Source organism: Penicillium malachiteum, assembly GCF_028827825.1.
Source record: "Penicillium malachiteum strain IBT 17515 chromosome Unknown utg000005l:1.0-9002435.0:326005.0-9005861.0, whole genome shotgun sequence".
Lineage (NCBI taxonomy): Eukaryota > Fungi > Ascomycota > Eurotiomycetes > Eurotiales > Aspergillaceae > Penicillium > Penicillium malachiteum.
In genome coordinates, this window is record NW_026643099.1 from 5,070,547 (window position 1) to 5,094,408 (window position 23,862).

At 46.5% G+C, this 23,862-nt stretch overlaps 5 protein-coding genes across 5 annotated transcripts; 3 read left to right on the forward strand and 2 right to left on the reverse strand.

Annotated features, from left to right (window-relative positions):
- Window positions 1–9,959: 9,959 nt before the first annotated feature.
- N7483_011902 (ribosome biosynthesis protein RRB1) lies at window positions 9,960–11,552 on the reverse strand (the record flags this gene model as incomplete). Its single annotated transcript, XM_057095329.1, has 3 exons — window positions 9,960–10,863; window positions 10,922–11,270; window positions 11,354–11,552. 3 exons carry the CDS (start codon window positions 11,550–11,552, stop codon window positions 9,960–9,962), a joined length of 1,452 nt encoding a protein of 483 aa, XP_056941300.1.
- Window positions 11,553–12,819: 1,267 nt separating this feature from the next.
- On the reverse strand, window positions 12,820–13,629 carry N7483_011903 (uncharacterized protein; the record flags this gene model as incomplete). Its single annotated transcript, XM_057095330.1, has 1 exon — window positions 12,820–13,629. One exon carries the CDS (start codon window positions 13,627–13,629, stop codon window positions 12,820–12,822), a length of 810 nt encoding a protein of 269 aa, XP_056941301.1.
- A 2,291-nt stretch (window positions 13,630–15,920) lies between these two features.
- Window positions 15,921–17,108, forward strand: N7483_011904 (Spg1/Tem1 GTP-binding protein; the record flags this gene model as incomplete). The annotated part of the gene is made up of 3 exons (XM_057095331.1): window positions 15,921–16,530; window positions 16,588–16,955; window positions 17,010–17,108. The coding sequence occupies 3 exons, from the start codon at window positions 15,921–15,923 to the stop codon at window positions 17,106–17,108; spliced, it is 1,077 nt and encodes a 358-aa protein (XP_056941302.1).
- Window positions 17,109–18,021: 913 nt separating this feature from the next.
- N7483_011905 (uncharacterized protein) lies at window positions 18,022–20,224 on the forward strand (the record flags this gene model as incomplete). Its single annotated transcript, XM_057095332.1, has 2 exons — window positions 18,022–19,437; window positions 19,484–20,224. The coding sequence occupies 2 exons, from the start codon at window positions 18,022–18,024 to the stop codon at window positions 20,222–20,224; spliced, it is 2,157 nt and encodes a 718-aa protein (XP_056941303.1).
- A 504-nt stretch (window positions 20,225–20,728) lies between these two features.
- N7483_011906 (Carboxylesterase type B) lies at window positions 20,729–22,655 on the forward strand (the record flags this gene model as incomplete). Its single annotated transcript, XM_057095333.1, has 7 exons — window positions 20,729–21,007; window positions 21,060–21,064; window positions 21,116–21,300; window positions 21,355–21,439; window positions 21,497–22,007; window positions 22,068–22,470; window positions 22,528–22,655. The coding sequence occupies 7 exons, from the start codon at window positions 20,729–20,731 to the stop codon at window positions 22,653–22,655; spliced, it is 1,596 nt and encodes a 531-aa protein (XP_056941304.1).
- Between the last annotated feature and the right edge of the window lie 1,207 nt (window positions 22,656–23,862).

The window sequence follows — 23,862 nt, forward strand, 5'->3', positions numbered from 1 at the left end:
CAAGGCAACCGGCTTTAACCATTATTCAACGGACTGCGCAATACGGTCGCAATGTCCCCCAATGAATATACGTACCAAATTCAAGGGGGAATGTGAAGATGAATGACAAGCTTCTCAAGCATCCATTGACCAGGAGGCGAATTCAGCTCCTTACACCGGTGAAACTCTCAACAGTCTTATAATCTCGCGATGAGCATGCGAGTGGATAAGAGCCGGAGATAACCGATATGGTGAACAATGGGCGAACCCAGCGATTCAAAACAGCGAAAAGGACTGTATAGACTGAAGTTGGGGAAGTTAGGAAGAAGGAGAAGAGTTAAGTTTGGGAAGAAGAAGAAGATGAATCCAGCATGGTCAAGGTACCTGGGTCGTGGGGAGTTACATACCCGTGGTCGGGTGGTTCGTGGCAGTAGTGGCGGCTTGATTACAATTGGGTGTACGAAATACGTATTACAAGTTGGTACTTACTTATTGTTAAGTATTATGGAGCTCTGATGATCTCAATTAATTATTTCACAATTTACAGTATATCAGTTGATTTGTACAGCCCTGGAGAGTAAATAACCTTGGAATTTAGGTATTATTATCAGGTACAATGATGATTCTCAGGTGCATTCCGGGTAAAGCACGTTCTTATCCCTTATCTAACTATTACAATTCCACGCACTTTATATTCCAAACAACTTGAAGTTTACAACCCAATATCTCAATTCTTAAATTGTTCTTCACTAAATGACATACTAAATTCATAGAATTATCGATTCCATAAGTACAGTATGATCATGAAATTAATTCCAATTACAATACTTTATATTACCGGTGGACCTCCGACACGGGCGAGCCACGCCAATAACTGGACTGCGATTACCCAGAGTGATACCAAATAAGGAGTAGCCCCGAATCTTACAACCACGCACGGTCTGTTCACCGGATTGCCCACCAGTTCCTGTACTTATCGAACAACGCCCAGTAACAGTGGCCAGTTGCGATTGGTTCCGCCACATAGTTACTTTCTTGAGTCTAGTGGCGTAATCGGGTAACGCCTAGTATTTGGTCCGGGGTTTGGTGGACGAAACTGAAACAACGATAAGAGTCATAATCGGATCCGGGAAAGAGATGAAGATAGGAATGATTATGAATAAACGGAATAGAAGAAAGTTGAATTAGTTACTACCTAGTATAATTGTGTTGAAGCTCATAACTGACTTAATTTACAGAGTGAATATTTTCTACGTAACATTATGCATCTTGTACTCTTTTACTCTGGTATTCTCTGTGTACTCAAGTGCTCAAGTTTACGGCGCCTCTTCGGTCGTACATTTCTATCGTCCATTGGTCAACCATCCATCCTTCCACGCGGACCTACGTAACTACCTCGATCTCTAGTCCGATATTAGCATTAATTATGGTCTAACAGTAATAGTTTAGTCCAAAAGACTGCATAAGTCTCCAAACTGGGCAGGGCTACCTATAACATCATCGTACTTATACTCTAGAGTAGATATCAAATTCGTCTCAACTTTACTTCATATTCAATAAACATTACCAGAACTCATGCACCTAATACGAAAGGGATAATTTAAAAAGACTACCTCGTGACGCCCTGATCGGCGGGAAAACGGTCGAAAACAGCGAGGTTGGGGGAAACCTGCGACAGTGTCCCGGTCACGGTCCATGATGTGGCCAGGTACCCATAAGATCCACCTGGCAGGCCAGGCTGGGAGCTGAAGGTCTGTGACTGGGCGTTCCAGTGGGCGGTGGTGAGCGGATGGATCCGCAAAACGGAAATAAGGGAGGGCCATGCGCCATTTTTGTGGGGGAATTTTAGTCTAGGAAAATGTAAAAAAAGAAAGGAAAAAAGGAAAAAAGGGTTCGTGTGGGGGATTTTCATTCTGGTTATTCCAATAGATGGATACTGGTGCTTTTGGCGACTTCCATGTCGCTGATGTAGCCATGGGTGTTATTCGTTCGGTTCCCTTGAACGGTCTTGACTTCTGAATTCAGGCACTGGTTTCTTCATGTCTTTCAAGTTGCCACCTGTCTCAGCCGGGTGTCTTTGATGGTGTCAATGTTCCAAGGTTGATGAGTATTATGAGGATGGGAAGTAACTCCAGGGCTAGCTTGAATTACGGGGAAGAGCTAGACCAGGATTTGGAAGGAATTTGGCTTCTCCCGTACAGGCACAGGTCCGGCTCTAAGGTACACACGAGGCAAAAGGCAACCCCAGGTCTGACTGAGTAAGGAAACTTCTTGGTTTCTAGAATACTCATGAGCACTGGTCGGTTAACTGTTTTTGACTTTGCACGTTGCAGCCACGCCGGTTTGAGTTTGGTCGCACGGAATTGGGGGAGAGAGTACTTCAGGTATTCCATTGGATATACTGACTGGCGCGCGGTCCACCTACTCGTCAGTTTTGGCTGGTGAATGCGGCTGGATCTGGGGTTGCCGTGCCCGACGATCGCTCCTTTTCTTCTTCACCTTTTTCATCTATTTTTTTATTTACTTTGCTACTTTTCTGGGGTTCTTGCTTACCCCGGATGTTGGCGGAAACCCGGGCAATCCCGATGAGATGGAGTTCGGTGGGGGATTCTATGGAGTACTTGTTCCATAATTCCGAGAACAAAGAGAGGAAAAAGAATAAAGAAATAAAGAGCACTTGAAATTAACAGAATACAAAGCAAGAAAGAACTTGAAAGCCGCAGTGTTTCATACACAAAATCTTGAAAAATCAGTGTTAATTTGTTGAGTCGCACGGACATCTCCTTTGCAGAATCCCCAGACCCGAATATGCGCGCTAGGGAGACTAGATCACTAGCGGCGAGTCTGAGAGAGCTGCAGGTGACCCGAGATGACTCCAGGATGGTCTAGTGACAAATGAAACGTCCGCACGGCCCAGCCACTTAAGCTGCATCACGGGTGGGATGATCGTGGAAATGCCGTTATTACTTTTACTGGTCGTCTCATCTGCATATCACTGCTTTGCTTGAGTGGACAAGGAAAGAGGAGAGAACCCCGGTGGTTTCAATGATGTGTCCCCGTTGATCCCATGACTGAGCAGTTTATCTGCACGATCGAGATTTGTGTTTCTAGGGGATTTGTGTCACTGAAAGTCGTAGACAACGGATCGTTCAATCTATACTACTCCATCTACTCCATCTATGATCTATTTTCAGAGTAAACAAGAAGCTATCACTTCCCATTTCTCCAATTTGTATTGGTTCCAAAGAATTGCCCATATTCGAAGAAGCCCCCAATTCCAATGACATAGGAATCCTGTTACAGAGTTTACAGAGTACTATGAAATACTTGATTAAACGGAAATAATAATCATGCAGGTCCAAGACCATCATTGGGGAAGTCAATTAATGCCATCTCTACTGCACCCTCGGGCGCACTATACCTTTTTCATATTAACCAGGGCCTGCGCCACGACACCGAGAGACTAAATCACGTCCCCCTGACTCAATAAACTTACCCCAAAAATTTTCAGCTGCGTCATTGCACTCTCCAAGGCTCTCACCAAAGTACTCCGTAATCGGGCGAGTCAGGTCCAAGCCAGAAGACGTTATTGCGTAACCGCGCTTTGCGGCCCCGAATCGCTGGCACCAACTTGAACCTTGGAAGTAGTGGACTCTACGGAGTATGTGCAACAAGTACAAGCTTCTATAACAAGAAAAAAAAACATTTGCATGAATGAATAATGCACAGCTGACAATGTATAGTTCCGTCTAATAATACTCTCAAACAAATAGACATAATCAGAATACAGAAATGTCCACAAAGCAAACAAGTGTATGTGTGACCTCAGCCCAAAAATGCCACAAAGTCATTAAAAGCAGAAATTCTCCGAGGCTCCGATGCACGAATCCTGGTCCTGCGTACGGAGTACAACGGACAGATCACCGAGTGGTCTGTGCTATTTGTGCACATCAAGTAGCTCTAAAGCCGATGGGGACTACGGAGTACGCGAGCTTTTTGCTCGGATATTAATCCACTTAAGTCCATTCCGGACTGATCGGACTTCAAGCCATTTTGGCCTCTCCGGGGAAATAAATCTTAGATCTTTCATTGGCACAATTACCCCCTTAATATTCCCATGTCATCATTCTTTACCACCTTTGGCCAGCTGCTGAGCCCGTGAAGAATTACATACGTCGATAGTCTCATTGATGATTGGCTAGATTAAATCGATCTTGTACATTCAAAACTCACTTGACCTTATATTTTTATTTGTTTTTTTTTCTCTATTTGATCTACTCCGTAGATTGTTCGTGCATCTGCATTGCTTCTGCAGTTCTAGTGCCTGTAGTGGACCTGGCAGTTGACCTTACAGATCCCGGACTAAACAGAAAGCCAAAGGATAAGACAGAAAGCAGCACGTTCTCAGTGGCGTTTCGTGGGAAATCCTGTACTTTGTACTTCGGACGGTGTAAAAGAATGCAAAATTTCATCATATCACATCCCCCAAGTATTCATCCATTTATCCTGGACTGCCTCGCTCACGCTGAAGACATCTGGAGGCTCTATTCGCTGGCCTTATGCGTCATTTGTGGTCCACTGGAGATAACAAAAGAGCGGACCTTCGCCCGCTATCCCGCCAATTGAGACGTAGTGGATTCAAACAGGATTCCACTTGATCCTGGCATGGAAAAGCCCGGACCTTGAACTGATGTGAATCTCGGGTCGATCAGATACGCGACATGCGATTTGCCGCTTACTACAGATGTTATGTTACTTTGTTGTCCTCCAAATTAATGTAGTACTCAAATTTCGGAGGATTCCGTTACAAATTTCCTTTTCCAGTGCAAATTCGAAATTTCATATCAATCTGATAGGAGGATTCTATGTGCGGGTCACAGAAATACTAGTATAGCGCCAGCTTTGATAGTACTAGTATCCGTAGAAAGCTTCAAAATTGAAGGGATGAAGCTAGCAGCTGCAAAGTAAGAAAGAGTTCGGCAAAAGATTTGATGATTTCCCGAGGACGAATCAACACTGAAATTATTTAACTTGAAACGCGCTCTAGACTCGCAAATGATGTTGAGTCTAGACGGTCATAAGTGGAGCTTCGCTTGGCCTGAGAAGCGATTATGAAGGAAACTAGAAGCGGTGCTCGTTTGAGTATCCCAATTGGTTTGGAAGTGGGATTTCTTCGTTACGGGAAGGTCCGATCCATTGGCATTTACTTGATAAGCTAGACCTCGGGAGAATCCACTTAGTTCATAGTATTCATCGCTATTCTGCACATCTTATATTACCATAGATAGGAAGCTGGTGCGAGGTACTATTTTCATCGCCATTCTTCATCGGACTCGGAAAACCAGGCAAAAGATTGTTTACTTTTCTCACGTATGGAGTACTTCAAATGAAATCAATTTACTAGTATCGTGCACAGACCAAAACGCCCATTGCCACTAGGCTAGCTCAAAGGTTAGACAAGCGCTGGTTAAGCTCGGAGCTCGAATCTCACTGGGCCTTCGTGTCCCTGCGCCGACGATCTGAAGGCCCAAGTGTAAGGGGTCGGATCATCTAGGATAGAACAGACCAATAGCTTATAGCGAATGTTCAGACCTTCGACATTCCACACCAGAAAAAAACCAAGAAGTGGCGATAACTTACAAGTCAGCATGGCGATCGATGAGCGGGATCGGCGGCAGAAGCCGGTCCGGGCGAGCGCTAAGACACGGAGAAAACAGCACTTGAGTGAACTTGCAGAATCCATATTTAGGATGGCGATAATGTTAGGAATAATGATAACTGCGAAACCCGGAATATTAAATTCCAAAATAAAGTATCCTAAACCTAAGTGGATCTAGTTTACACGATATGGAGTAAGTCCATTATTGACCGGTTGACGTGATAGGGAATCGGATCATCGCGACATTACATGATAGGAGCACGTTTGGATCCATATTCACCTGGCAACCTTCAGAATACTGATTAAGTACCGATTACTGGTCATACGAGAACGAGCTTTTCTCATCCAAATCCTCCTACTATGAGGCGTTATGTCTGATATCATTCCGGCGGGTTTTCACGGAGTAAGGCCGACTTAGGAATGTGCCTTAGCCTAGTCCATCTGCAGTGTCGAACTTACTTTGGTTGTAGTGCATGATCACCCCACGGAACGTGCAGGCTTCGGATGTTGGAGCGGCTAGATCTGATGTGATTGACCGGTCCTCCCTCCTCGTCATGCATTAGTGGTATTTTGTATTATTCATTATTGGGTACTTTCTTTAGTCCGCTACGGCAGTTATGTACTCCGTAGCTAACTGGTGATAAAACATTTTGCCGGTTATCCTGGCCCAAGCTTCTTTAGTTGAATTATACACTTGGACATCGTTGGATGTATCATAGGTATGATCGACTGCTCGCAGAACTTGGTAGAGCGATTGCAGGTGCAGTACTATCAAGTCTTGTCGAGTAAAGACTCGTCTTATTTTTGTTTGTATTCTTCTAAACTACATCCATGGATACCATTATTAGCAACAAGGGAAAAAGAGTGGGTCATCAGATCAGGCGCCAATCCATGGAAAGATGAAACAAAGAAAAAAAGTAAGGAAATATTGTTCCAAATTAAAAATTGGGAACATCTCAAACTGCTCTGACAAAGGATGTATTGGGTGCAACACAAGTACCACCATGCTGAAATCTGTCTAACCTCCGGCGCCACAGACGCAACAACCTTGGAACCTTCAAAATGTTTTGCCGATTCTCTTTCTCTTTGAATAATTTCTTGTCGAATTGTAGTAGTATTACCATCAGGTTCTTTGGTACCACCAGAACTTGAAGCGACGTGCATCCGATGTAAACAAACTGCCCGAAATCCATGCATGTCATACCACTAAGCCTATCATCTTCCTTAGCATAGGATATTGGGGACATTCCAGGGCTTGGGTACGCTATATTATTGTCATAATTTAGTTCTATCGGTAATACTACTTAGAAATCAAGTCTTGTAGTAAAACCTATAGTTTTGCATGAGAATTTTTGTCTAGTACTACATAGTATACTAGCTAGTAATACATACCTATGAGCTAGGATGCATTTATGTAAATAGCTTGTTTAGTATGTAGATATTAAAAGAACTACTTTAGACCCTATATGAATAATCGTATACATCCATGGCTGGGTATAAACGGACAGGCTAGAAGGTCGAATTCCGAGGTACATGCTAAAACGCATACTACATGAGATGTAAAGCCCATTTCAAGGCTATATTAATATGAGCCAAGATTCCTTTGGTCTAGAACAATTCAGTGACTTCAAATTAGATCTCGGATTGAGATGGAGTTTCAAACATTTCATTTTCTAGTGTATAATTGACATGCAGCTTTAGCCCGCGGCAACTAATATAGCCTGTGGGCCTCGAAACCCTTATCATGATGAGATTAAAAGAGTAGATAAACACTTGAAGTAGCTATTAGAAATCGAAATCAAACTCGCTATTTCTGACATTGTGAAGTTTTCAGGGTCTAGAGGTTATCTCTTCGCTTTTAGTCTAAAGACAAGTCCTTAATTCCGAAGGTAGGACAACTTGAAGAATTTGGTTAAAATGAGTGTCACGACGGACCCAGTATACTGAGGATATTGGTCCAAACTCATCTATCAATCTAAGATATTGAATATTGCCCGACATCTGGATGCTCATAAATCCCATGGCTATGTCACAGAAAGCTTGAATTTTTTGGTCGACCCTTCCAAACCTGTAAACTAGGCAACATCTTTAAAAAATTGATAGCCAGTACTCAGTATTTCATAGTACATGGGGATTGGGATCCAGGCTACTAGTACTACAGGACGACATTAACTACTGGTACTGAATACTCAACAGATGTACATATAGTGCACAAGGGACCTTGGTGACAGGACCGCTTTCAAATAAGCATCTAGTCTGAATATCAGCCAAGTGCTTACACACATGTATGTAAAATTGGCAACCCGTTCAAGTTATTGACTCAAATTAAATAGGCATCCATTTTGATAGAATGATTTGAAGCTTGAAAAGCAAAATTTGAATATTTGAACATTAAAGCACACTCTAGCATATCTCGGCATGTGGTTAGTAGCTTGAAGTCAAAATGTTGGGCGCTGACTACCTGAGATGACAAATTAGTAGCAGTACTATACCGATGCATAATATCAAAGTTGATATAGTCTTGTACGCATTAGAACTAAGCGTATCTTTACTAGTTGCTAGCTCTGAATACTTTTGGAAAGATCAAAATAGTATCTAGCCACGATTTAGTCTGAAAATTTCAGAGCATTAATTTCGCTTCGACAGCGTCCGTGCAGAAGATCATGGAATCATCTGAGATATTCCCTGTCAAAAGTCATGCCATGATCATTGAAATGCTCCGAGGTTTTATGGATCTTTTTTCCAAGCTTCTACTAGCGAACTTCAAATGGTATGAGTTCAAAAATCTAGCAAATAGACGATGAGCGGATACTTCCACCTGTTAATGCATATGGAAGCATTCCAAGGTTATGACACTTCGAAATCTTGGAATCAGTCTCAGGCTAGCATCAAGGTAACCTTAGAATAATCAGATGAAATGTGGCAGCTAATCACCTAGGCAATATACGAGTGGAACTTAATCGGGTGGCTCGCTCCAGGGACTTGGTTGATATCCAGACTCCCGACGACATGCATGAGATTAGTCCGTACTAGACCTATCACCCCCTGAAACTCCCACCGGTGCTCACTTTCCAACGCCATATTCTCAAATTCAAGACCAAAGCAGAAACCTTGGAGGCACTTTGCAGAAGGAATGAAAGTGCAGAAAAAAAAAGAAAGCAAAAGCCAAGGTGGATCGCGCTCACTCACTCCAACCCGCAGCCTCCCAAAGTATATGCAAGTTACCAGTACTCTTAGTGGTCCAAAGCGCTCCTCACCCGCCACTAAACCTGCCACCAGCGCAGGATCATAGAACCGACTGGCCTAGCCTGCATGTCGCACCCGAGTCGGTCCCAACCAGGCGCCGAGAAATAATACCGCACCGGCGATCCGTTTCGTACACTGTCCTGTCATGTCTCAAGGAGTCTGGATCCACTAGCAACTTTGAAGCCCGAGCTCCAGCCCAGGTCATGTACTCCGTACCTACCTCACACAACTCCTATGCAGCGACGATCCCGCCTGTTGCATGTACATGATACATGAATTTCCTCCCCGATATGGATACGGCGCTATGGCGTTAGTGGGTACATACGAGGAGCTACAGCGCCGGGGGATTACCCTATTACCACATCCATACCTTTAACGAACACGTCCCCTGTACAAAACGTTGCGTGTACGATGTACGGTTTACCCAGGTACCGTACCTGTTGGAATTCCGATCGTGCCGTTACTTCCAGATAGCTGATACTTCGTCCGGAGTACCTTCTCCCGGATGACGGGTGCTGGGGGAGTTTTGGTGGGCTAGTAGCTGTACTCGCACGCACTAAACATGTTCTGCATTGCAGCTCCGGTTGCCCCTTCCCTCCATGGGATCCGTCATCGCTATTTATTTTTGTTGGATTTGGTTGGTTGTTTGGTTGGTGCTAGTAGTGGATGGCGGAATTAGGTGGTTTCATAGTTCCGCTGCTTGTGGTGCACATGTGGGATATACTACCTCGCATCTTGGAGCTTGCCAGTGGTTGAGGTAGTACTTTCAAGTCTGATATCAAATTGAACTCCAAGAAATGTAGAGACTTGAATAATAGCGCTATATGAAATAAATTCAGGTAAATGATAAGCTTGTAGAGAAAAAAAAGTTTTGTTCATTGCTCCAATCCTTGATCTATATGACAATGACAGGGCTATAACTCCAAAACGGTATGAACGAGAAAAGATTCTACTGGACTCGAATGGTATAAGAGCAGGACATCACACATGACTTTTTGTAAGAGGTTAATTACGAGGAGACTTAGTCTGCTCATCTAGACACTGATGGTCTTGAAGACACTGTAGTAAAAAGAGGTTAGCGATGGAAAATAAAACTGAGACTAGGGAATATATGAACATACCTGTATCCACTGCTACCGGTGGCCATCAAAGTACCGGGCATCTGGGCTTGCCAGTGAATCTCCTTCACTGACTCCATGTAATGCACGAAGAGCAGCTGTGGAGGAATATCAGCCATACCGGCCTGTCGGCTCTCCTCATCATCCAGCTCGACAGCCAAATCCCAGAGAGTAACAGTGTTGTCTGCAGATCCGACAGCAACAACACTGTCATCGGTGGGGTGCCACTCAATACTGGTAACGGGCTCCTTGTGGAAGTCGAATGAGGCGACGGGGGCGGCGGAGATCCGGGCGGAAGGAGCTGAAACATCGGGCTTCCAGTGACGGAGATCCCAAACAGCCCACTGACCATCATCGGCACCAGTTGCAAGAAGATGGAAAGTCTGGTTTGACCAACTCATGACGTTGACGTCGGTGTTGGAGATGTGGACATCAACGGCGGGCTTGCGGGACTTGGAACGCACATCCCAAACCTTCACGCTGCCGTCACTGCTGGCAGATGCGAAAACATTACGCTCGTTAGGAGACCATTGCAGTTCCTCAACAGAAGAGGTGTGGGCGCTGAATGGCCGGTTGTCGGTAACCCAACCGCCGCCCTCGGTGCGGGAGGTAACGTAGATCAAACCGTCGTTGTCACCAGTCAAAAGTTTACCCAGAGGCTGAAGGGGAGACCAGTCCAGGGCATAACCTTCGGACTTGTGCATGCGGAGGGTGGAAAGAGGCTTCGAGGCGGAGGGAGGAATAATAGTACCGGGCACATCGAAGCTAGCAAGGTGGGTCGTGACATCGTGAATGAGAACTTGCGAGTTCTCGAGCATGGTGGCTGTCAGAGTCTGTGGGGGGTTTCGAGTAGTCTGCGGACTGGGATGGGGTCTGGTGGGAGCGAATGCGGTTTGTTGTTGAGCCCAGAGGAATTGACTTGTGCTCAAGAATGGGTTCACCCATGTCGTCGTCCGAGTCACTGTCGCTGTCCGAGTCTTCACCCGCCCGTTCCATCTTACTCAATCCACTCATCTTCAACACCAACAATTCATTGTCCTTAGCCCGGCTTCCCTCTGCTTGTGTACCGGCGACAGCATAAACGGTAGCGGGGAATGTCTTGCGGTTATCACCGAGCGAATCGCGCACAATGTCGAAGGATAGACACGGCCAGGGAGCGCTGAGAGTGTGAAGCATATCGTAGGTTGAAGGATCGGGTGAAAGTGTCTCTCCTGGTGCCAATTTTGTACGTCCTGGAATGAAGGTCTCCTTGTCGACTTCCATAGCCTCTGCGATTTCGATATCAGTGCTTGTTCTTGATCCCATCTTCCCCATGCAAGCAAGTTTTCACGGGATGCGATGTATCGCCTACCTCTCTCTTCCTCCTCGCGCTCAGCATCTGGGCGACCATCTACACCAGCTTCCAGAATCTCATCCTCACTCTCAAACTCATCTTCAAATTCGTCCTCGAACTCCCCCACCTCATCGGGGGTAGCATCGACCATTGGACGATCGCCAGCCTTCAGAGCAGATGATTGCTCATCGAATTGATCTGCCGCTCTCTTAGACATGGTGAGGGAGTCACACAAAGAGATATCGAATGTCTTAAAGTGGAAGTACAAAATGGAGGGGAAAGCGATAAGAAGTTTTTCAATAAATTTTGGCGGATAAACCCACGCTAGACCTATCGCGGATTAGCGTAGATCCTATGCTTCCCGCGTCATTAATGTCCACACGACAAAGATCTTATAATGTTGACTCTTGAGGAATTCAATTGACTTATTTAATGGACAATTGCTATTCAAAACTCAACAGCTATGGAATTACCACCGGCAGGCTCGTGGAATGTAGATAATTTGTGCATGAGTGGCTCTTGACAGACTTGTTGCGACGGAATCTCCCAGCTTCAGATCGGAGGATTCAGAAAGGAGCAAGTATTTCTTTGAACATCGGCCTTTTGAACATTTATATGGAGAGGAGAGCAAATCTCTTCACTCGCCTCAAAATAGACATTCTCCAGGTGCATTCAGTCCGCCATCCTGCAACTAAATACCTTGCGCAATAGGCGGGTGGATATTCTGTGTAGTATCCTCACCAGCGTAATAAGCATCCATTTGTATCGGGCCTAAATCTTCCTTCACAGAGCTCATTCCTGCATGCCGAATTGTTCCCTCAATCCCTTTGTCTCCCCACCAAAACTGGCCCTCTTCGTTAAGCGTCCAGTCATCAACAACATCTGCAATAGTCTGTATATGCCCGTATGTTGCTGGTTGAGGACCTTTGGTTTTCTCATGACAAGAAATGTAAGAACTGAGGCAAGAAATATGGCAAATATAACATAAACAAATAAGCGGCTATAGTACATGGAGAAATTCTTTCCTCGTCTTCCATGAAAGGTTGAACCGACTGGCCGAGCAGCCAATGCAAAAGAGACTTGAAGATAAAGAGGATGTCGTACTTCCAGCTCAGGAAGTTAGCCAAAAATGATGGAATCCTGAGCACCTTTTTTCTATCATTAGAGGAGCTATTGGCATCGAGGGCTCTCCATGAATCTTCATCTCGAGATAGATCGACGATCAACTCTGCACAGTGAAGCCCAAGGGTTTGCAAGCTTTGTATTGCGCAAACAAGCATTAGACCAATAATAAGGGCAGTAACAATAGGCATCGACCCGTGGTTTTTCAGGAGATAGTCTGGGCTGAAAAATACCCCGTTGTAAGGTACCATATATTCTTCCCATGAAGGGTTCCAAGCCAATGAAAAATGCCATCCTGCACTGGTGTCAGAATGGAGTGAATAGATCACGGTAGATCGTGTAGCAAAGATGATTGCTAAGAATCAAATGACTAATAATCCAGCTAAGGCCCAGATAAAAATCATGGCACGCTTCGCGGAATTGCTGATCTGCCACTGACTAGGCTGTTCTGTGCGTGGGAGCATTGCTCTTGCCCCTGACGTGCCTCCAATTGGAATCGAGGCCATACAACGACCAGCTGTTCGTTGAACAGATCGCTTGACCATCATTGTTAATGTAGTGTTCAGTGGATTTGATCCCCAAGACGGAATGTCACGAAGATTATCCCAGTAGGACCATAGGCCCAGCAGAGACTGGCCCAATAGACTGGTCCCAAGAGCCAACAAGGCGATTGCATTAACAGATGCCTCAATAAACAGCATTGAAGTCGCTCCGTAACAAATAATGAGAAATAGAGCTGAAACGCAGTTTATGTACCAGCTGTTGGGGAAAGAACGCTTCGAGCTAGTGAGTAAGCGAATATTGGTGTTGAATACAAGTCGGTTCTCTTGAAGAAGGGACCAGCGAAGGGATATCGAATGAACGTAGGCTACGCCTTCCAGGTATTGAGTGAGGATTATATTAATAACGAAGGACAAGAGTTCACTTGATAGTCCCGTGGGCAGGACGTTTGGCAGTGGTGTCTGGAAGGTGACCCAAAAGACAATACCGCGTATGGCACAAGCTAAAGAGCATAAGATAGCTATTATAATCACGAGAAAGCACTGGAACCTGGTATCTGACTCGATTTTGATGGACGGCAGTAAATCTAGAGGCTCGTCCTTTGCTGAGATTTTGTTCAAATGCGAATGCTCGTCCTCTTCATCTAGACGGCTGAGCTCGTCAAGAGTCATGGAGGAAGTGAAGCGTATGGGGGTTCTGCCAATGTTTCTGTCGAGCGATTCCAGCAGGGGGATTGGAAAAACTCTTCAAGAGCAGGTTGATCTACTTTGTAGGTGAACATCCACCGTGAGCATCCATTCAAGTCGGCTGTAATGTTAGAATGCTACTTACTGCATTTTCATTGATCGAGGTGGAGATCGCAACATCACCAGCTGCAGACTCCGAGTCGTAATAGCTATCTTGAAGAGGAGTGTATCTCGTCTCCATCATACCGATGTGAGTCATGTTAAGCCTAGCCTTGGAAGACTATGGAGAACTTGAAAGACGAGAGAGACTGGGTCGGCGCACGTGGATAGGCGGCACTTTAGGTACTACCAGCAGCAGGGCTTAGTAAATATTTTGACACAGACTGAAGAGAAAACTTGAACTTGAAGCACATACCTACTAGTAAATATGCTTTCCAAGGTTTCAAATGTTGGTTATGCAGATGGATTTAGCTTGAAACAAGTGGCGACTACTACATAGTACTACTAATACCTAGTAGATAGTAGCCTTGGAGGGAACTATGTAGGTTCCCAGATGCCCAGGTGATCAATGATACCAGTTACATAATATCTGGACACTGCCCCTTCTCAACTCTCCCCGGGCCACTAGCAGGGGGCGTGTAACATGTAATACTGATCGGCGTCATTTTTTGCCTTGATACCTACTATACAGCCGCGTGCACATATGTACTTTCCACGTAGGAATCTAAGCCCCAATCTTAGTTTTGCTTATTTCACGCCATTCCTGCCTTGTTTTGGCTTGGAATGTGCATCTACTGAAGTTGAGTAATGTATCTAATTGGGTGGGAAATGTTACTTCCTCTCCACCTTGCATTCGCTCGGGCGAGGCACATACATGTATGTAGTGTGACTGAGGATCGCTGGCTATGTATAACCTAATCAAGTGGAGCTCTGGAGTGCTTTGACCCTGTCGGGGCTGAAGATCGCATCATACATCCAACAGAACCTTGGAAGCCAATAGCTCGTACATAAGACACCGCCCCCGCCCAAGTGAGCACCAGGTATCAGCCCAACTAAGCAAACTTGGGTCCACGGTTGGGTCTATCTATCTCACTTCAGTTGAGCTAAAAATTCCGATATTCACGAGAGGTCGATGGTGTCCGGGTAGTAAGAATGCACAAATTTCGTGCAAGACGACATTAATATCAGCCTCCAGCGCTTGCCATCGATCTGACCAACCCCAGATCAAACGCAATGGGATATGTGAGCGTCAAGAGATACGAGCCCCAAAGTATCTCGGATCCAGGGTGAGATGTAAACCTGGATTTTGAATCAATCAGTTCCAACTTGAAGGTTCTTACATTGTATACTATCCGCTGAACCGCTGCAGGTGAGAAACTATACCATCATACCCGGCGTGGACAGAGGATATACAATAGAAGCTCCGAGTCTGAGAGAGGATTCTGCCTCAAGGACTTCACCGTGACTCGGAGGAGCTGCTTGATTTCAAGGTTCTGCCAGTGGGCTTCGTTCACGTTCTTGGCGACTCGGACGCGCCTGAAACTAGGTAAGATCAACTACTAGTAGTAGAACATGTGCAAAGTGTCTATTTGATACTAGCTGGAGTCCTGATCCTGAGGGCTTCTGCAGCAAAGTTCTAAAGCACCACCTGGGCATATAAAGAAAAATCAAGATCAACCATTGATACTTAATCTCAGTGAGAGTCTTCGTCCGAACCTTCAAAATGATCCTATAGTCGAGAGTCGACCTGTCGGGTCGCATTCTTCTACTAGTATTTTCCCCGCATCACTTGTTCATCCATCGATATGAGGAGCTGAAAGGTCTCAAGTAAACCATAATTTGATTTTTCCCCCAAAACAACTTCTCTTGCGATCGCATATCTGTTTCCAATGTTGTAGTCCTCACTCGTTTTAGTCTCTTCAACTTCTCTGTTCTGAACTTGCCTACCGCGTTCCGTGGAACCTTTGTTTACACCGCCCTCGATCGTTTCGCGCCGGACTCCCCGATCAGAGACTCTGACAGTTTACCAGGTCATCTTACTCAGTCAGAGAGAATAATAAGCTTGTGGAAATCTTCGGTTGCTAGAGAGTGAGTTAAAATCAGCTTCCTGCCGATCGAGTCCAATGTTTGGCCTCGATCAGCGACAGATCGCTCCCGTCTCTCCTTTCCCCGCAGACGCTAATGAATGTGTGATAAACCAGCTAGTATTCAGCCGCAAATAACGAATCTCTCCCTCTGAACTACCCCTTTTCATCCACCCCTCTTTGAGCGCCGGAATGGATCCGCTGCAGCAGCCTGTCTCGGAGGTTCCTGCTGTCGCGGAGCCGGAGTCGCAGCCTCCTATTGAGCCCCAGGCGCCTGAGGTCGCTCAGCCGCTACCCATGTCGTCCGAACAGCCATTGGAGCATGCCCCTGCCCCTGTTACCGTGAACGTCGAAGAGCCCGCCCCAGAAGATCCTACCACAGACTCCACTGTTGGACCAGAAGAGTCCACTACTAGTCGTGTCGCAGTTGAGCCAGGTTACGCCAGCGACTCGAAGGCTCACTATCACTCTCGTTCATCCGAATTTCACCACTCTGCTCCCGAGTACAATCCTCGGGATACCGATCCAGCTTCGCGCTTCACCTCCTCACCTTCCCTGACTCAGCAACCTCAACTTCACAATGCCTCGCGTCCCGGCTCTGGATTTTCAAGTGGACCAGAGCGACAAGCCGCACCTCAGCCTACTCTTCCAGAAGTTCCCCACCGAGGCCAGCTCTCTCAGGCCTCTCGGAATAGTGTCGTCATTAAGGTCGGTATGGTCGGAGATGCTCAGATTGGAAAGACCAGTCTGATGGTGAAGTACGTTGAGGGTAGTTGGGATGAAGACTACATCCAGACATTGGGTAAGCATGCGATAAGCGACAATGCTCGGGCTTCGTTGTGCTAATCAAGGACCGTAGGTGTCAACTTTATGGAAAAGACCATTTCAATCCGTAACACCGAGATTACCTTCTCCATCTGGGATCTTGGTGGTCAGCGCGAGTTTGTCAACATGCTTCCATTAGTCTGCAACGATGCTGTCGCCATTCTCTTCATGTTCGATCTCACCAGAAAGAGCACTCTTAACTCGATTAAGGAATGGTACCGACAGGGTCGAGGCTTCAATAAGACCGCTATCCCATTCTTGGTCGGTACTAAATACGATCACTTTGTCAACTTCCCTCGAGAAGACCAGGAGGAAATTTCCCTGCAGGCCAAACGCTTTGCCAAGGCAATGAAGGCCAGTCTGATCTTTAGCAGTACCAGCCACAGCATCAACGTCCAAAAGGTACGAGTTTCTCAATTTTCTGTTTGTGTTTGTTCTCCCACTGACTCCTCCTAGATCTTTAAGATTGTTCTAGCAAAGGCCTTCGACCTTAAGTGCACTATCCCCGAGATCGAAAATGTGGGCGAGCCCCTGCTATTGTACAAGTCTGTTTAAGGGCTCAATTCGTCTGGTCCGTCTAACGATTATGTACATGCGGATGAAGTGATGCTCTTGACGACTGGCGCTGACTCCTACCTATTGTGGTTTTTCTTTTCAATTCTATGAATTCCCCTTTTTCGATTCTCCCTCTTATGTATTCAAAGTCTCTTATGTCTCTGGCATGGTCTCGTTTTATGATGAAGGACAGGTGGTTGTACCACCAGGTCTGTCATCTAGAAGAGCCAGCTGATGATATTCTTTCCAATTTTCTTTTGTGACAATGGTTTTGTTTCCCTTCTGTGTTCACTGGGGATCTATCTCCAGCTATTCAGTGGGCGTACCTAGGCTTTATTTTCTTTGATTATGTGTTCCTTTCCCTAGACCGGGCATCTTTCTACTTGAACCGCCTCCAGGAGTTTGGGAGTCCAAATGACAGGCAACGTTTGAAATAAAAATTCAATTAACTTATTCATTTCATCGAGCTTCTAGTATGTACTAGTAAATAAATGTATTGTATAATTGACATCAATCAACCTTGTGCTAGTACAATCCAAATATAGATCATCTGGGCACCCATGGTCCAAGCGGAACACAGACCTGTTTTGCCCCTCCAACTTGAATTGGGTCAGGGCTAACTGGGGCCACTTGTCCCTTGAGCCGCCTAAAAGTATTCGTACCTGGACTCGTCATTCGTTGTTCCCACTAATGCCCACGGGTGGTTTGATGCTCCTTGTCTCCACCTGAATATCACTGGACACGGGTGTTAAAACACCCCGAACAAGGCTGGCTTAACCTACGCCAAGCCACCGGCGCTTGGAACAGTCCTTACAGATATTTCTTATTGGAACACTGTTCTTCTCTTACTGTCTTTAATTATTTTCAATTTCAATTTTAATTTCTTTTTTTTTTTTGAAAAGCTGCTGGCAGCATGACTGAAGAACCCCAGCTTGGTTCAATCCAAGACCGGATTGCTGCTCTGAAGCAATCCCAGGCCGCTCGTCCATCTGCTGAACCACCATTATTCCGCCCGGCCGCCGATCGCAGCCAATCTACCAACAAACCCCCGACTTATAATGGACATGGCTCCGTTCTGGATAGCGCCTCGATTGGAAATGAGCCTACGGGCCCTCAGACACAATACCCTGTTGCACGTCAACCTCCCACGCCCTCAGCAAGACCAGAACTGAAACCTAAACCGAAGGTGCCTCCGCCGCTGCCAACCAGAAAGGACCGACAGCCTCCTCCCCCTCCTCCCACTCGCTCTGACCTTCCAGAGAGGCGACCCGCATTGCCTCCGCGCAGGCCAACAGCAGAGCCCTCGCGGAGACCGTCGAGTGAGTCACTGACGTCTAATGCGTCATACTCGACTACAACGACGGCCCGCAGCCTAGGGCGCGGCGCATCATCTACATCAGTGAATTCTGTTGGTAGCAATCGCATCAAGGCGCCGGCCTGGGGAGAGACGAACTTGCCTGTACTTCCACCAAGACGAGTCAGAGAAGACCCTGTTGATGTGGAGCCGCCTCCGGCCCCGCGCTCCGACTCTAAGTTCAGCGGATTAACCAGCGGATTAAGTTCGAAGTTGTCATCCTTGCGAGGCAAGGGGCCCTCTCCCTCCGCACCTGAAAGACCGTCAAGACCTAGTCTGCCGACGCGCCCTTCAAATAGATCTGACAGATCGCCTGCGCCACCACCTTTGCCTACCCGCCGACCCTCTGGACAAGAACCGCCGACAAATGGAATAAACGAAGCTGATGAGGAGGAGCCACCGTCTCTGCCAGCAAGAAGGTTACCCCCGCCTTCTAATGCCGTGGACCTGAAAACCCTCCGACAGGCTGGGTTCGGCGGACTAAAGGTCCCAAGTCTCCCTGTGAGGCCTAATAGCAGTCCAGCAGAGACCCCCGCATCTAATCGGCCGCCTCCTCCTGTTCCACTTGGATCTCGCCCGGACCTTTCCAAACTCCAGGCTACCAAGCCTCGGTTCAATGACTCTGCTCCGGTCGCAGCACCAGCACCAGCTTCTACAACAGAGTGCCTAGTATGTCGGGATTTCTCTGGCCCAGACGCTCGAGGTGCACAGTACCCGCGTGATTCTCTCCCAACTCACGACCTGGGCTGGTTAGCTAATGAGCTTACTGCGCCATTCCCCTCCCTGACCGATAAAGCCAGGGCCATTTTCACATGGTTACACCATAATATTGCCTACGATACTGTTGCATTTTACAATGATAATGTAAAGCCTTCTACCCCACAAAACACACTTGCTACCGGATTAGCAGTGTGCGAGGGATACGCCGGATTATTTGCTACTCTAGCCAACAAGGCTGGTCTAGAAGCCGTTGTGGTTGGTGGTCACGGCAAGGGCTACGGATATACGCCTCTGGCCCCAGGTTTCGAGCGCCCCGCCCTTTAAGGCGGGCCATGCATGGAATGCAGTGAAAATCGATGGCGGACGTTGGAAGCTGATCGATCCCTGCTGGGGCGCGGGCTGCGTCAACGGCAAGGGGATGCCATATGAAGCAAGATTCAACCCAGCCATGTTTTCCATGTCCAACGACGAGTTCGGTCTCAAGCATTTCCCACAAAACAGAGAACACTTCTACCGTGATGACGGTCGTCCCAGTATTCCTTGGGAGGATTACATCCTCACAAACCCCGACATGCCGACTGGTCTAAAACCCATTCAGATCTACAGTGACGCCGATAAGCACAGTATCGGCCGTCGAACTCTGCAGCCAGCTGGCGGTGAGATCTCTGTACACGGTACACAAAGCCCGCTTCGTTTCCAATTCGGCTTACTATGTGAGCACTGGACACTGGCGCGGCATACGGGTGTAAAGCCTGCGCTGTTCCTCTTAATGATCAAGGGTGTTGATGGACGCAAAGATGACCAGCTTATCTTGCGCCATGTGCCTGGCTCCGGACCTGGTGGTGGCGGTGAATTCTGGTATGTGGATGTTCCTGATGTAAAAATGCTCGGTGCTCCAGGTCAGAAGGTGTTGCTTGCTGTGTTGACCAAGTTTGGGGATCGTACGGATTGTCGCGGGATTACAGCGGAGGAGTATGATGCTAAACGCGGGCGTGTCGCGATGGCTTGGGCTTTTATTGCACAGTGGGACTTGGCGAAGTAATGATAATCATCAGCATTTTCAATAGCACACGTCATATTGGCATTGATTCAGCGTCGCTGTCTTCTTCGGTTTATTCAAATACATTCATACTAATTCATTCAATGTTATTACTATTTCAAATTCACCAAATTCCACTCCAACATGAAGAACAATCCCCAGGATAAGGTTCCCTCTAGTCTTCGGCGACTAGGTATCCTGGAGTTGACAATCCTCTTGAACGGATCAGCCGCTCCTATTCCTTCTGATACATCCACTGCGAGGGTAACTAAATACTACCACGTTCCAGCGGCTCGTGAAACTGCACCAATAACCGACATATTGACAAACAATAACAAACAAGTTCAATGCAGCTCAAGATACACGAACTTCCTGCAGATCCGAGTCGACATACATACTAAGTCACCTGATAATGTCAGCGAGATTTTCGTTATATTCGATGAATATTCCCAAGTGTATCTCTGCTGTACCGCTCCCTTTAAGCCCAAATCCGATATATGAATCGTCATGGCATGGGCTTCTAGGCTTGTACAGTCTCTCGCCATACTGGCAGTGACCATACCTCCGACTTTGTCTAACCCATGTCCAGGCTCAAATTGCTCAAACAACCCTGCTAGCAACTCAGTGAAAACTACCAATGGTCAGATTATCGGGCACCCGGGTCCTCGGTTCCCTGATGTGAATGAGTTCTTGGGTGTCCCTTATGCCTCAGCTCCAATTGGTGACCTTCGTTTTGCTGCCCCTGTGAACTTACATTCCAGTAAAACCGTAGTAGCAAATCACTATGTATGTTCTGACTACTCTTGAACTTCTTTTTCGTTGCTAAACATGTTTCTAGGGCCCGTATGTATACCGCACTCTATTACTAGAGATGGATCTCTAACAAGCGGATAGGAATTGCCCTACCTCGAGTGATGCATTCCCACCTATCCTTGGAATGACTCCACAAGAACCGAAGATTATGAGTGGGTTCCTAACAGTGAATGGAACGCAAAGTGAGGACTGTTTATACCTCAATATATGGGCGAAATCCGGTTCTTCAAAGTTGAAACCAGTGCTGCTATGGATTCATGGTGGCCGTAAGCACTTATCTTCCCTTGATCTTCCTTTTTCCATTTTTCTGACAATTAAAGGCTTCGTAATTACCAGTGCGGAGTCCCCATTCTACGACGGCCAAGCCCTAGCCTCTAAACATGACGTTATCGTGGTAACAATTAAGTGGGTTACCACTGCAGCTCTCGTACAATATAGTTAAGACTAACCCAACTGTTCTAGCTATCGATTGAACATTTTCGGATTCTCCGGCGCACCAGGACTTCCACAAAATGTAGGTCTACTAGATCAACGCATGGCTGTGGAATGGGTGCATCGCAATATCCAAGCCTTTGGCGGCGATCCAGATCGCATCACCATATTCGGATCCTCGGCCGGTGGCACTTCCGTTGATCTATACTCCTACGCCTGGGCTCGTGATCCCATCGTCAGTGGTATAATTTCTCATTCGGGTACAGCACTGAGCTATAAACCTAACACGCCTGAACAATCTTCGAATGCTTTCTTTTCAGCTTCTAAGTCCCTGGGTTGCGGCGGTCATACTGAGAAGCCAGAGCAAGTTGTTCAGTGTATGCGTCAGAAACCATTTGAGGATTTATTTAACGCTTCTCTTAATGTTCCTCTGGTGCAAACAATCACCATTCCAGAACCGGTGTTTCATCCTGTAGTGGATGAGATAACAGTGTTTAGTGATTACGCAAAGAGGTCCTCAGAAGGGAAATTTGCGCGCGTGGTAAGTGCCCCTTCAGAACGGCCCTTTACATACTCCATGACCCATGCTAAGATATAATAGCCCTTTTTAGTTACCTGCAATAACAACGAAGCTGGCTTCTACCGTCTAGCCGCATACGCGAGTAACATAACCGTCAGTAATCAAACCTGGAATGAGTTTAACCTGGCAGCTTTTACATGTCCTAGTGGAAGAGCGGCTAGAGACCGAGTCGCACATGGTGTTCCAGCATGGCAGGCTCGCTACTTCGGAGACTGGGAGAATCTACGCATTTACCCCGGTAGTGGAACTTATCACGGCTCGGATATTCCGATGATATTTGGAAATGCGGAGAAAATTACTGGGTTACCGGATAGTGATCCTGAGAAGAAGGTTTCTCGGTATATGGCTTCGGCCTGGGTGGCATTTGCTACTGATCCGTATAATGGGTTAAAGAAGTTTGGGTGGCCGCAATATAATTCCCATGGTGAGTTAATTCGGTGAGATGGCTGTTTTTGAGGGCCAGAATCTAACATTTTCATAGAGAAAACACTGGTTGGGTTGGCCTATGATAATAAGCTGGATGTGCAGTTCTTTGATCCACAAGAATTTGACTCTGGATGTGCTGAACTGGAAGGGAGGTCCTTGATTGTTGGAAATGGGGCCATCTAAGGGGCACTTCTATCTCGCTTAACCTTCCGTAGTATGCAAACTTGAAATACTATTTATGCGAAGGTCAAATAGCCGGAAAAGGAAACACTACTGGGTCATCTCCTGAGTTAATAAGACAGCTTTCATCAAGCTGGAAGTAGTATGAAGCCAGTGCTTATAGATATTCCCGACCGAGATGCCATTGCCCCCTTATCTGCCAGTGACTCTATATCAGTTTCCAAAGCCTCCCACACGGGCTATATACCCCCGAGCCTGAGACTTTTTTTTCGTTTGTGGATACTTCCAGGTCCATCCGAGTTGTGCACCATATGACGCGGAGGCGCTCGACTTCAACACTAGCGCCAGAGACATAAGGTGGTATCGGAAAAGAGAGTTTACGGCGCAGGGAAGTCAAAAGCCTCAACCGAGATAGATTGCTTGTCTGTATGGAAGAATTACATCATTAGTACCAAGACAGAAAGGAATAATTAATCCTCCAGTAGTAATCTCGGTCAATTAGCGGAACTGAGAAGCAATCGGGTCCGAGTGGTCCGTGCCTGAACAGGGTCTTGGTGGCGCCAAGTAAGTTAGAATTGGTTCAAAATTCAGGATTCAGCGCAAAGATACATATTTTGAAGCGAAACATCGAATTCCATGTTTTCTGGAAATTCAAAATACATTTCCCCGCTTAACGGGATTGTGCGGAGGGAATATCTGGGGAATGGACATCCCGGTGTGCGAAAACGGTCATAGTGCACCCCAATTTCTCTCCGCAGATTATAATCATGGAGAGATGCGGGTTGAGTTGGAAGTGGAACATGCCGACATTATGTCAACCAAACCATGAGATTCCTTTATTAAGAAGAGCACTTAAGAGGTCCACCCGGTCCGAAACTTACGCTGTAGTTGGGATGGATGTTTACGGGAAAAAGGCACAATTCACACTATGTCCACGGGTACTTTGGATAATACATGTAGTAAGGGATAACACCCAGAACCCGAATCGATTCTCACGGACAAGGGCCGTAACTACGCGGGTTCAAATGTTGAGGGATGGAGCCCGAATCCACTCTTCGGCGTGCGCCGACCATTCAATCACTGTGATCGGCCATGAGAAGCCGTGCGAGGCTGTCCCGTTCTGGGTAAATGGCCGTCTCTCGGGGCCCCGGACTGATTCTCCAGGGTCGTTGAGTGGATATCTCAATTAATTGTATGTAATTGTGGTGCT